General features: G+C 42.8%; 1 protein-coding gene across 1 annotated transcript in view; it reads right to left on the bottom strand.

The window, feature by feature from the left end:
* LOC124607219 overlaps positions 1-14,945 on the bottom strand; it is a 216,552-nt gene that overhangs the window by 151,844 nt on the left and 49,763 nt on the right. The window contains exons 2-3 of the mRNA XM_047139490.1: positions 9,610-9,687; positions 7,626-7,720 (exon numbers count right to left, since the gene is read on the bottom strand). Coding sequence (XP_046995446.1) covers positions 7,626-7,720; positions 9,610-9,687 — 173 coding nt within the window. The remainder of the gene's footprint in view (positions 1-7,625; positions 7,721-9,609; positions 9,688-14,945) is intronic.

The raw sequence follows: 14,945 nt of genomic DNA, 5'->3' as shown, positions 1-14,945 counted from the left end.
ATGATCAATAAAATATACATTCTAACTAACTATACAAGTCCTTGACAAAAGCAAGTTGTCATAAATTGTTATGTGATGCGTGGTATATTTTTAAGTGCCTTATGCATTAATCTAATTCACTTACATTGGTGTAACATATACAGGGTGAGTCACCTAACGTTACCGCTGGATATATTTTCTAAACCACATCAAATACTGATGAACCGATTCCACAGACCAAACGTGAGGAGAGGGGCTACTGTAATTGTTTAATACAAGCCATACAAAAATGCACGGAAGTATGTTTTTTAACACAAACCTACGTTTTTTTTAATGGAACCACGTTAGTTTTGTTAGCACATCTGAACATATAAACAAATACGTAATCAGTGCCGTTTGTTGCATTGTAAAATGTTAATTACATCCGGGGATATTGTAACCTAAAGTTGATGCTTGAAACCTCCGACATTCAGTTCTGTGTTGTAACAAACACGGGCCACGGTCAGCAAGCAGCATCTGCAGGGACATGTTTACGAAGACGGCCATGTTTACGAGTGTGGCTGTAGTGCACTGTTGTGGTTTGGTCTAGCTGTCGCAGTGTCCGCATGTAGCGCTTGCTGCTACTGTTATTCTGCATTCGTCTCTGCACACAGACCAACTGTAGTACATCTACATCTACATCTACATTGATACTCCGCAAGCCACCCAACGGTGTGTGGCGGAGGGCACTTTACGTGCCACTGTCATTACCTCCCTTTCCTGTTCCAGTCGCGTATGGTTCGCGGGAAGAACGACTGTCTGAAAGCCTCCGTGCGCGCTCTAATCTCTCTAATTTTACATTCGTGATCTCCTCGGGAAGTATAAGTAGGGGGAAGCAATATATTCGATACCTCATCCAGAAACGCACCCTCTCGAAACCTGGCGAGCAAGCTACACCGCGATGCAGAGCGCCTCTCTTGCAGAGTCTGCCACTTGAGTTTATTAAACATCTCCGTAACGCTATCACGGTTACCAAATAACCCTGTGACGAAATGCGCCGCTCTTCTTTGGATCTTCTCTATCTCCTCCGTCAGACCGATCTGGTACGGATCCCACACTGATGAGCAATACTCAAGTATAGGTCGAACGAGTGTTTTGTAAGCCACCTCCTTTGTTGATGGACTACATTTTCTAAGCACTCTCCCAATGAATCTCAACCTGGTACCCGCCTTACCAACAATTAATTTTATATGATCATTCCACTTCAAATCGTTCCGCACGCATATTCCCAGATATTTTACAGAAGTAACTGCTACCAGTGTTTGTTCCGCTATCATATAATCATACAATAAAGGATCCTTCTTTCTATGTATTCGCAATACATTACATTTGTCTATGTTAAGGGCCAGTTGCCACTCCCTGCACCAAGTGCCTATCCGCTGCAGATCTTCCTGCATTTCGCTACAATTTTCTAATGCTGCAACTTCTCTGTATACTACAGCATCTCCGCGAAAAGCCGCATGGAACTTCCGACACTATCTACTAAGTCATTTATATATATATTGTGAAAAGCAATGGTCCCATAACACTCCCCTGTGGCACGCCAGAGGTTACTTTAACGTCTGTAGACGTCTCTCCATTGATAACAACATGCTGTGCTCTGTTTGCTAAAAACTCTTCAATCCAGCCACACAGCTGGTCTGATATTCCGTAGGCTCTTACTTTGTTTATCAGGCGACAGTGCGGAACTGTATCGAACGCCTTCCGGAAGTCAAGAAAAATAGCATCTACCTGGGAGCCTGTATCTAATATTTTCTGGGTCTCATGAACAAATAAGGCGAGTTGGGTCTCACACGATCGCTGTTTCCGGAATCCATGTTGATTCCTACATAGTAGATTCTGGGTTTCCAGAAATGACATGATACGCGCAAAAAACATGTTCTAAAATTCTACAAGAGATCGACGTAAGAGATATAGGTCTATAGTTTTGCGCATCTGCTCGACGACCCTTCTTGAAGACTGGGACTATCTGTGCTCTTTTCCAATCATTTGGAACCCTCCGTTCCTCTAGAGACTTGCGGTACACGGCTGTTAGAAGGGGGGCAAGTTCTTTCGCGTACTCTGTGTAGAATCGAATTGGTATCCCGTCAGGTCCAGTGGACTTTCCTCTATTGAGTGATTCCAGTTGCTTTTCTATTCCTTGGACACTTATTTCGATGTCAGCCATTTTTTCGTTTGTGCGAGGATTTAGAGAAGGAACTGCAGTGCGGTCTTCCTCTGTGAAACAGCTTTGGAAAAAGGTGTTTAGTATTTCAGCTTTACGCGTGTCATCCTCTGTTTCAATGCCATCATCATCCCGTAGTGTCTGGATATGCTGTTTCGAGCCACTTACTGATTTAACGTAAGACCAGAACTTCCTAGGATTTTCTGTCAAGTCGGTACATAGAATTTTACTTTCGAATTCAATGAACGCTTCACGCATAGTCCTCCTTACGCTAACTTTGACATCGTTTAGCTTCAGTTTGTCTGAGAGGTTTTGGCTGCGTTTAAACTTGGAGTGGAGCTCTCTTTGCTTTCGCAGTAGTTTCCTAACTTTGTTGTTGTACCACGGTGGGTTTTTCCCGTCCCTCACAGTTTTACTCGGCACGTACCTGTCTAAAACGCATTTTACGATTGCCTTGAACTTTTTCCATAAACACTCAACATTGTCAGTGTCGGAACAGAAATTTTCGTTTTGATCTGTTAGGTAGTCTGAAATCTGCCTTCTATTACTCTTGCTAAACAGATAAACCTTCCTCCCTTTTTTTATATTCCTATTAACTTCCATATTCAGGGATGCTGCAACGGCCTTATGATCACTGATTCCCTGTTCTGTACATACAGAGTCGAAAAGTTCGGGTCTGTTTGTTATCAGTAGGTCCAAGATGTTATCTCCACGAGTCGGTTCTCTGTTTAATTGCTCGAGGTAATTTTCGGATAGTGCACTCAGTATAATGTCACTCGATGCTCTGTCCCTACCACCCGTCCTAAACATCTGAGTGTCCCAGTCTATATCTGGTAAATTGAAATCTCCACCTAACACTATAACATGCTGAGAAAATTTATGTGAAATGTATTCCAAATTTTCTCTCAGTTGTTTTGCCACTAATGCTGCTGAGTCGGGAGGTCGGTAAAAGGAGCCAATTATTAACCTAGTTCGGTTGTTTAGTGTAACCTCCACCCATAATAATTCACAGGAACTATCCACTTCTACTTCACTACAGGATAAACTACTACTAACAGCGACGAACACTCCACCACCGGTTGCATGCAATCTATCCTTTCTAAACACCGTGTGTACCTTTGTAAAAATTTCGGCAGTATTTATCTCTGGCTTAAGCCAGCTTTCTGTACCTATAACGATTTCAGCTTCGGTGCTTTCTATCAGCGCTTGAAGTTCCGGTACTTTACCAACGCAGCTTCGACAGTTGACAATTACAATACCGATTGCTGCTTGGTCCCCGCATGTCCTGATTTTGCCCCGCACCCGTTGAGGCTGTTGCCCTTTCTGTACTTGCCCAAGGCCATCTAACCTAAAAAACCGCCCAGCCCACGCCACACAACCCCTGCTACCCGTGTAGCCGCTTGTTGCGTGTAGTGGACTCCTGACCTATCCAGCGGAACCCGAAACCCCACCACCCTATGGCGCAAGTCAAGGAATCTGCAGCCCACACGGTCGCAGAACCGTCTCAGCCTCTGATTCAGACCCTCCACTCGGCTCTGTACCAAAGGTCCGCAGTCAGTCCTGTCGACGATGCTGCAGATGGTGAGCTCTGCTTTCATCCCGCTAGCGAGACTGGCAGTCTTCACCAAATCAGATAGCCGCCGGAAGCCAGAGAGGATTTCCTCCGATCCATAGCGACACACATCATTGGTGCCGACATGAGCGACCACCTGCAGATGGGTGCACCCTGTACCCTTCATGGCATCCGGAAGGACCCTTTCCACATCTGGAATGACTCCCCCCGGTATGCACACGGAGTGCACATTGGTTTTCTTCCCCTCTCTTGCTGCCATTTCCCTAAGGGGCCCCATTACGCGCCTGACGTTGGAGCTCCCAACTACCAATAAGCCCACCCTCTGCGACTGCCCGGATCTTGCAGACTGAGGGGCAACCTCTGGAACAGGACAAGCAGCCATGTCAGGCCGAAGATCAGTATCAGCCTGAGACAGAGCCTGAAACCGGTTCGTCAGACAAACTGGAGAGGCTTTCCGTTCAGCCCTCCGGAATGTCTTTCGCCCCCTGCCACACCTTGAAACGACCTCCCACTCTACCACAGGTGAGGGATCAGCCTCAATGCGGGCAGTATCCCGGGCAACCACAGTCGTAGTCCGATCAGGGGATGCGTGGGACGAGCTGGCCGTCCCCGACAAACCCCCATCCCGACCCCCACAGTGATGCCCATCGGCAACAGCCTCAAGCTGTGTGACCGAAGCCAACACTGCCTGAAGCTGGGAGCGAAGGGATGCCAACTCAGCCTGCATCCGAACACAGCAGTTGCAGTCCCTATCCATGCTAAAAACTGTTTTGCTAAGAACGTCTGAACTAATCTACAGAGAGCGACAAAATTTAAACGGTTATTAAAATACAAGATTGCCTAGTAAATGCAGTAATGCTGCTACTTGCGCACTGCTGACACTGCTCGGCGGCGGAAGGAGACTAAGCGAAATTACACTCTTCAGGTACTAAAACACGATGCTACACTCTCAAATACTATAATACGCCCGAAATTTATGAATTAAACAATGCAAGAACCAAAAACACGCAAAGAAATTAAGAGTTAAACTATGTAACAAATGAGTGAGCTAGGAGTATACGACTTGCTGCTCAGCTGCTTATCCAACGGCGGCAGGGAGCACACTGACTGCGACCAACCGACACTGGCCGTTCAAAACAAAACAGTAGACAAATGACTACGCGAATTTACACTATTCAGGTACTAAAACGCGATGCTACAACTCTCAAATACTATAATACGCTCGAAATTTATGAATTAAACAATGCAAGTACCAAAAACACGCAAAGAAATTAAGAATTAAACTATGTAACAAATGAGTGAGCTAGGAGTATACGACTTGCTGCTGCAGCTGCTTATCCAACGGCGGCAGGGAGCACACTAACTGCGACCATCCGTGTTACCAGACGTCTGTGATAGTGTAGTGTTGTAGGAACTGTGACCATGGTGTATTCGAACTCTGAAAAGGCGGAGATGATACTCATCTACGGCGAGTGTCGATGAAATGCAGCTGAAGCCTGCAGGGTGTATGCAGAACGGTACCCGGACAGAGAGTATCCAATGTGCCGCACATTGCAAAACATCTACCGCCAACTGTATGCAACAGGTATGGTCGTAGCACGCAAATGGGTCTGTAACAGGCCCATCACAGGAGAAGCGGGTTCAGTTGGTGTGTTAGCTGCTGTTGCCATGAACCTACACATGAGTACATGGAACATTGCGAGAGCCGGTGGACTGAGTCAAAGTAGTGTCATGCGCATACTGCATCGTCACCACTTTCACCCGTTTCATGTGTCGCTACATCAGCAATTACATGGTGATGACTTTAATCATTGACTGCAATTCTGTCAATGGGCATTAACAGAGAACGCGTTGCAGTTCTACCTGTTTACCGATGAAGCGGGTTTCACAAACCATGGGGCAGTGAATCTACAGAACATGCATTACTGGTCCGTGGACAATCCTCGCTGGCTCAGACAGGTAGAGCGACAGCGACCGTGGACTGTATGGTGCGGAATCATTGGCGACCACCTCATTGGTCCTCACTTCATTGCAGGGGCCCAAACAGCTGCAACATACATCGCATTTCTACAGAATGATCTGCAAACGTTGCTCGAAAATGTCCCACTGGAAACGCGTCGACGTATGTGGTATCAGCATGATGGTGCATCTGCACATTCCGCAATTAACACTAGGCTGACCCTTGACAGGATGTTCGATGGGCGTTTCATCTGACATGGAGGTCACATAAATTGGCCAGCTTGTTCTCCTGATCTTACACCTCTGGACTTCTTTCTGTGGGGTACGTTAAAGGAGAATGTGTACCGTGATGTGCCTACAACCCCAGAGGATATGAAACAACGTATTGTGGCAGCCTGCGGCGACATTACACCAGATGTACTGCGGCGTGTAAGACATTCATTACGCCAGAGATTGAAATTGAGTGCAGCAAATGATGGCCACTACATTGAACAACTATTGGCCTGACATATCGGGACACACTCTATTCCACTCCGTAATTGAAAACGGAAACCACATGTGTACGTGTACCTCACCCCTCATGGTAATGTACATGTGCGTCAGTGAAAAAGACCAATAAAAAGGTGTTAGCATGTGGACGTAATATGCTGTTCCAGTCTCTTCTGTACCTAAGGTCCATCACCGTTCCCTTTGGATCCCTACGTAATTCGGTGCTCTCCGATACACACAATCGAACAGCGGAGGAGTGGTACTCAAGCGTCAACTTTAGGTTACAATATCTCTGGATGTAATTAACATTTTACAATGTAACAAACGGCACTGATTACGTATTTGTTTATATGTTCAGATGTGCTAACAAAACTAATGTGGTTCCATTTAAAAAAACGTAGGTTTGTGTTAAAAAACATACTTCCGTGCATTTTTTTATGGTTTGTATTAACCAATTACACTAGCCCCTCTCCTCACGTTTGGTCTGTGGAATCAATTCGTCAGTATTTGATGTAGTTTACGAAATATATCCAGCGGTAATGTTAGGTGACTCACCCTGTATACAAGGAAGTTCGTACTGCTCATAGAACATGATTTCTGGTTAAAAAGACTTTTAGACTGATGTCACATATCAGATAGGGATCATTGCTGAGTCTTTTAAATTGCCTATTCCACAGATAAGCTTACCTTCTTGATCTTCCCAAAGATAAGACAATATTGTTTATAGCTACAGCCAACTTTCTTTATGCTGCTACTTATTATCTCCCTATCGATTTGTTGTCAGTTATTTGAAGCCATCTTGAAAATAAAAGGTGATGTGATATGCTTTAGTGTAAATTCTGTATAAGTTTTGGAAAAAAAACTCCACTTTCTGTTTTATTTCAAGGAAAGTAAAAATTGTGCAAAATTGTGTGAAGTCATAAAAATTCTTGTATTGTATGCAAAGTGGAGTCATTCTCTTTGTTTGTGTAATCTGAAAGTTTGACATTTTTGTAATGGTAACTGACATATTATTTCCCTCAAAAGTATATTCTATAAAACATATGCAAGAGGTACTGGGTTAAATTGAGGGAGGGAAATGTTCAATTTTAACCACTTGATGGCTGGAACAACAAGTTAGCTATATTTAGGTTTTTCTTTGACCAGTATAACAAGAAAGTTCTAATTGCTGCTTCATTCAACAAGTTATTCATTTATGTCCTTCAGATACCTCACGCTGATGGCCTACAACATATTTAACTAACCAATTTACATTGAGTAGTGGTATTGCATTCTGCTGAACAGTTTCTAAAATCTATTTAAATTTTATAGTCTGAACTGACAAAATACATTTTACATGAATATTAATACTATTAACATGCAGTATCGGATATAGTTTTAGCTGTCATGAAAATAATCAAAATGTTTAAAGAGAATACTCACCTCATTGTTGAGCCGTATTTTGATCCAATACCTGACCGACTTAGCTGTTTCAAAATTTTTTCCCATTTTTTCCCATGCACAACAGAAAAAGATACCTTGAAAAGAAAATTCAACAGGTGAAAATATAAAAATCTGATCTAAAGGTAAGATAGATGACTAATATAAAAAAATTAAATCTTTGGCATGGCTGGAATTCCCTTTTAAAAAATTAAAGCTTTGGTATGATTGGAATTCCCTTCAGTTGAATCAATTTATTAATACGATCATAAGAAGGGTTTGGAATAATATTTAACTGCATTATTTCTTATAGTTTTAAACAGCTATTATTTACAGTAGAAAGAATTTTGGAAATGTCTGCAAGTGTCTGTGTATGTGCGGATGGATATGTGTGTGTGTGCGAGTGTATACCTGTCCTTTTTCCCCCCTAAGGTAACTCTTTCCGCTCCCGGGATTGGAATGACTCCTTACCCTCTCCCTTAAAACCCACATCCTTTCGTCTTTCCCTCTCCTTCCCTCTTTCCTGACGAGGCAACAGTTTGTTGCGAAAGCTTGAATTTTGTGTGTATGTATGTGTTTGTTTGTTTGTTTTTCTATCGACCTGCCAGCGCTTTCGTATAGTAAGTCACATCATCTTTGTTTTTATATATATATATATATAAAAATAGAAGGAAACATTCCACGTGGGAAAAATTATATATAAAATCAAAGATGAGGTGACTTACCGAACGAAAGCGCTGGCAGGTCGATAGACACACAAACAAACACAAACATACACACAAAATTCAAGCTTTCGCAACAAACTGTTGCCTCATCAGGAAAGAGGGAAGGAGAGGGGAAGACGAAAGGAAGTGGGTTTTAAGGGAGAGGGTAAGGAGTCATTCCAATCCCGGGAGTGGAAAGACTTACCTTAGGGGGAAAAAAGGACAGGTATACACTCGCACACACGCACATATCCATCCACACATACAGACACAAGCCAGAACCATTTGTGGCAGTTATATCAGGCTGATTTGTATGCTTGAAAGCCTGTTAAATACATCTCACTTCAAATACACCATCACTGAGAAAGAGTTTATTGGTGAAGGTAGGATGTTGGTTGGGATCAGCAACAATAGTCCAGAGTGATGTTCTACAATGAACCCTGCTTCACTGTGGCAAATGATTCTGGCCATCAGCTAGTGTGGACAGAGAAAGAGAGGAACATATTACACACCATAGAATGTCCACGAACATCATCAATATGGCCTAGGCATTGTGGGTGGACAGGCATTTTGCACAATGGCTGAATGCCATTGCATATCATTTTGCACGGTACAATTACAACACAGCGGTATTGCTGGGAGATTATTCTGGATCTTGTATGCCTCATTTAGGGGTGCAGCAGATCCCAACTTTCTGTTTATGGATGACAATGCTACACAGGACTGCTGAGATGTCAGACAGACTGGAAAGTGAAGATACTGAATATATGGAATGGCCAGCATATTCTCTGGACATAATCCCAGTAAAGCATGCCTGGGAAGCTTTTGGCAGACTTGTTTTTCAATGAACACCACCTCCCAAACTGTGAAAGGACTGAAAATCACCTTGAGAGAGGCACAGGACAATATCCTCAATTATTTGGTAGCCAGCATTAATAACAGGTGCAAAATGTGCATTAGTGCCCAACGAGGGCATATTCCTTACTGAGAGTCTGGTATCGACCATTGTATTGGGAGTCTAACCTGTGTCAAGCATAAACATTATGTATGTCTGTTATCTATCTTTCCCATGTAGTGAAATCTGTACCACTTTTTGTTATAAATATACCACTCCACCTCTATTACTTATGTACTGTGTTTCATGTCGTCAATCATTGCCTGTGATTATTCCTGTCCAACAATGTCTCTGTTCCTTAGTAATTGTCAAGGAATGTATCTTTAATTTCTAAATAACCATTCTAGAAGCATATGGAACATCTTAAAACATTAATAAATTCTCATACCTGTTTATAGTTCTCTCTGTGACAAGTATGCCAAGCTGAACCTTGAATCTCAGGCTTGTCAAGTAGATTTTTCAAAACCTGAAACGGAAGAATAAATATGACATTTTATCTGTATATAATTAGATGATCCATTCAGTTATACAATAAGTTTCATAAATAATTATAGAGAAACTGTTTAGTGTATATGAAGCTAATGATCTAAAATCTGTAATAGCACAATTGACTTCTAGGGAAAAATTATCATGGATTTGCAACATTAGTTGCACTGCAAACATTAAATTAACAGTGACTAAAAAATAAGTACAATGCTTCAACTGTTTTAGAAGACCATTGCACTTCAGATATAAATTGGACTGACTGAATAATTGTTTGAGATACAACAGGATGATGATTATACGGTCATAGTACTGCCTAGAAGCCAGTGTAAAAAAACAAAAAAATAAATAAATAAATAAAAAATCAATGTTGTCACTTACAGTGAAAGATTCATTATTAATTAAGTTAACCTAAATATTTTCATCCATTCAGTCAACACTGTCGTTTGGGGTAATCTTATGGGACAATGCAGCTAAATTAAAAAAAAAAAAAAAAATATTCTGCCGAAGTGTGCAGTAAGAATATTACACAAAGTTGATAACTTAACACTGAAGAAGTCTCTTATGGACCCAGGCACTTTTATGCTTAAGTGCCAAGCAAATACTCCATAATGATATTTGTGATTAATAATGTGAATTAATGTATCACAATTTGTGCAAGTAACAGCCAGAATAACAGAAATTAAAAAAAAAAAAACTCTATAAAGACTAAGCTTACATACCTGGAGGTCAGAACAGAGTTTTATATACCGCTGCAAGTGGCCAATATAACTGACAAAACATGACCTCCATAATACAAATATTTGAGTTACTGTATTCAAAATTTATAGCCCTGATTCCAAATACTCTAATACATTGTCAGAGCAGTAGCTAACGAGATATTATTTTACTTTAATTTAGAATATTTGGGGATTTTCAATTCCTTGCCTGATGCCTACTAACAAACTATTACAGACACTCACATCAGATATTAAAGATGCACTGTAACCCTACAGAGGTGTATATAGACTGGCTGAAAACTGTATTTACTTCTTGAATGTGGTAGAGAATTCCAGAGTTCCTCCTGAATTCATTCTTATTATTAACTACAAGAACCATTGTGGATTGTATGTATCAGGAGGTAAGTGTCAGGATCCCCACACCCCTGCAAGATGTTCAGCTATCAACTTTACACAATAGGCACCTTTCTTATCAAGTCATATCACAGTACTGAGTGAAAGTATCCAGAGTATGCTAGCAATCCTGTCTGCAAGCCAACACAATGAAAGTGATTTGTAAGTACAAAGCAGGAACAAATGTGCTTTCAGGATAGTCTATACCAGGGCCGGCCTTAGCCATCCAGGTGCCCCGGGCGAGTCGTCCAGTTGGCGCCCTTTATTGTATAAATAGCGAACCTGGCAGTGCTTTGCAACACGGTATTTGACTGTTTTCTAGAAATAGTCTTAAGTGGTTAATGGCGTCATCTTATGATCATAACATGGTTTTTTCCATCGTAAATTTGAGTATTTTATTTTTTTAAATGGAAATGAAATCCGAGTACACTCCTGGAAATGGAAAAAAGAACACATTGACACCGGTGTGTCAGACCCACCATACTTGCTCCGGACACTGCGAGAGGGCTGTACAAGCAATGATCACACGCACGGCACAGCGGACACACCAGGAACCGCGGTGTTAGCCGTCGAATGGCACTAGCTGCGCAGCATTTGTGCACCGCCGCCGTCAGTGTCAGCCAGTTTGCCGTGGCATACGGAGCTCCATCGCAGTCTTTAACACTGGTAGCATGCCGCGACAGCGTGGACGTGAACCGTATGTGCAGTTGACGGACTTTGAGCGAGGGCGTATAGTGGGCATGCGGGAGGCCGGGTGGACGTACCGCTGAATTGCTCAACACGTGGGGCGTGAGGTCTCCACAGTACATCGATGTTGTCGCCAGTGGTCGGCGGAAGGTGCACGTGCCCGTCGACCTGGGACCGGACCGCAGCGACGCACGGATGCACGCCAAGACCGTAGGATCCTACGCAGTGCCGTAGGGGACCGCACCGCCACTTCCCAGCAAATTAGGGACACTGTTGCTCCTGGGGTATCGGCGAGGACCATTCGCAACCGTCTCCATGATGCTGGGCTACGGTCCCGCACACCGTTAGGCCGTCTTCCGCTCACGCCCCAACATCGTGCAGCCCGCCTCCAGTGGTGTCGCGACAGGCGTGAATGGAGGGACGAATGGAGACGTGTCGTCTTCAGCGATGAGAGTCGCTTCTGCCTTGGTGCCAATGATGGTCGTATGCGTGTTTGGCGCCGTGCAGGTGAGCGCCACAATCAGGACTGCATACGACCGAGGCACACAGGGCCAACACCCGGCATCATGGTGTGGGGAGCGATCTCCTACACTGGCCGTACACCACTGGTGATCGTCGAGGGGACACTGAATAGTGCACGGTACATCCAAACCGTCATCGAACCCATCGTTCTACCATTCCTAGACCGGCAAGGGAACTTGCTGTTCCAACAGGACAATGCACGTCCGCATGTATCCCGTGCCACCCAACGTGCTCTAGAAGGTGTAAGTCAACTACCCTGGCCAGCAAGATCTCCGGATCTGTCCCCCATTGAGCATGTTTGGGACTGGATGAAGCGTCGTCTCACGCGGTCTGCACGTCCAGCACGAACGCTGGTCCAACTGAGGCGCCAGGTGGAAATGGCATGGCAAGCCGTTCCACAGGACTACATCCAGCATCTGTACGATCGTCTCCATGGGAGAATAGCAGCCTGCATTGCTGCGAAAGGTGGATATACACTGTACTAGTGCCGACATTGTGCATGCTCTGTTGCCTGTGTCTATGTGCCTGTGGTTCTGTCAGTGTGATCATGTGATGTATCTGACCCCAGGAATGTGTCAATAAAGTTTCCCCTTCCTGGGACAATGAATTCACGGTGTTCTTATTTCAATTTCCAGGAGTGTAATCTGAAAGCCCGCTAAGATGCTCCATGTGAGTCTTGTGTAGCCTGTGACGTCAGTCCAGCATGCTGCTGTCGCTGCCGTAACAGTCAGTATAGCAGTGATATATTGTTTGGGCATTCACGTTTTGGGAAATTGTCTAAAAATATTGCGTAGTACTGCACTGTACATCTACAACAACTCCAGAAAATTGTTTTTGCGTGTTCCAAACAAAGAAAAGATGCGTAAAATGTGGTTGAAACAGGCTCGTATATCCCAAATATTTCTTTTCTTTTCTGAAGCACCCCTGTACTAAAGCGAACAAAACAAAACAAAAATTATTCAAATTGGTCAAGCCATTTATTTGTTTTGGTGAGACTAACACACAATTGATTTTTATATATAGGAGGTAATATGTATAACGAAAAAACACTAATTTTGAATTGGGTACCATATTTTTATTGAATTTAATATAACTGTAAGCCATAAACCTATATTTTCTGTCAGTCATCTGAACACAAAACATATTACACCTAATGAAAAACAATTATAAACGACTAAAATTTTACTTTTCTCGCTTTTCTGTCGGCAAAGTCTCTGATCAGATTAGCAAAGTCCAGGTTTTCTGCAACTTCATTTTCAATGGACAGTGAGGCCAAGCTGGTTAGTCTTGTTTGAGACATTGTAGACCGCAAGTACGTTTTTATCAACTTCAGTTTGGAAAAACTGCGTTCGCCGCTTGCGACAATCACTGGTATTGTTAGCAAAATACGTAACGTTATCCAGATGTTAGGATATAACTCTTGAAGATTATGCTTTTTTATGAAGTTTAAGGCTTCAATAGGCGTTGCCTGGCTGTCTTCGAGATAGTGTTGCAGGCCTAAAATTTCGTCGCACGGCAAATTTCCATCAATATCTGACTTCATGTTGACAGTTAACTCTTCTTGTAATTTAGAACAGCATTGTATTAGTTCTTCTTTATTTTGATTTTTTTAAATGTCATCAAACAAGAAACTCCACGTCGCAGAAAATTCTTGCATCTGTTCAAATTTTTCTTTCATGGATATGTGCACGGTGTCCAACAGTGCATTGAAAAACTCTACTTTAAACTTCTTATCTGGGTCAGTTATTTGATCAACAGCCTCTTCACCCGGCCTGCATTTAATACGTCTTAATCGCATTTGTGGTTTAAATAATGGCTGCGTATCAAGATCCGAAGCCAGTTCAGTTGCTGTTACAATAGCTTGTTCGAAACCTGTTTGTCTATATGTTTCCAAATAAGAGCAACATTTGTCAAGGATTCCCATAAACTCGACAAAGTTGATTGTGGGTGACTGACTTGCTTTACTCACAACGTTAATTTGAAACTGGACATCATACCATGTCACGAGAGAAACAATGAAGCTGAAGTCTTTTAATTGTCCTCCTAGTGTTGTCGCTTCGTGTGACACCGCAGCATCGCTTTGTTCAGTAGCATCGGCCAAGGAAACGAAATGGTTCAAATGGCTCTGAGCACTATGGGACTCAACTGCTGAGGTCATTAGTCCCCTAGAACTTAGAACTAGTTAAACCTAACTAACCTAAGGACATCACAAACATCCATGCCCGAGGCAGGATTCGAACCTGCGACCGTAGCGGTCTTGCGGTTCCAGACTGCAGCGCCTTTAACCGCACGGCCACTTCGGCCGGCAAGGAAACGAAAGCGTCATGCATTTCGCATAATTGATAACGAACCGCTTTGACGCTATCAATTCGAGCTTCCCAGCGTGTGTCACTTACATTTTTCAGGGTGTATATCTTCAAATGGTCGGTCAAAATTTTCCATCTACTTACCGATCCAGCAAATAGATTAAACATTTTTTGTAACATTCCAAACAGTGTCAGGGATTTTACTGATGATTTTGCCACATCACACAATACCAAATTATAACTATGGCATCCACATGGCACAAAAAAAAGCTAGTGGATTTAACTTCTTAATTCTGTTCTGGACGCCTTTATTTTTCCCCTTCATGTTCGCGCCGTTATCGTAGCCCTGTCCTCTGCAGTCATTAATGTTAAGGTCAAGATCACTCAATGTTTTTAAAATGCTTTCTGTGAGGCCTTCACCGGTTGTATCATCTATTTGCAGAAATGAGATGAAATGTTCTTATACACTTACACCATCCTCTGTTATGTCGGCGCATCTTAAAGTTATCGAAAGTTGTTCTTTGTGGCTTGTATCTGGAGTACAGTCAGCTATGATTGCATAATACTTTGAACCCTTTATGCGGGATACGATTGTAGGCATAACGTGTGATGCC

The sequence above is a fragment of the Schistocerca americana genome, chromosome 3 (assembly GCF_021461395.2).
Source record: "Schistocerca americana isolate TAMUIC-IGC-003095 chromosome 3, iqSchAmer2.1, whole genome shotgun sequence".
Lineage (NCBI taxonomy): Eukaryota > Metazoa > Arthropoda > Insecta > Orthoptera > Acrididae > Schistocerca > Schistocerca americana.
The sequence above is the reverse complement of the archived record's forward strand: the minus strand, read 5'-3'. Positions and strand labels throughout refer to the sequence as shown.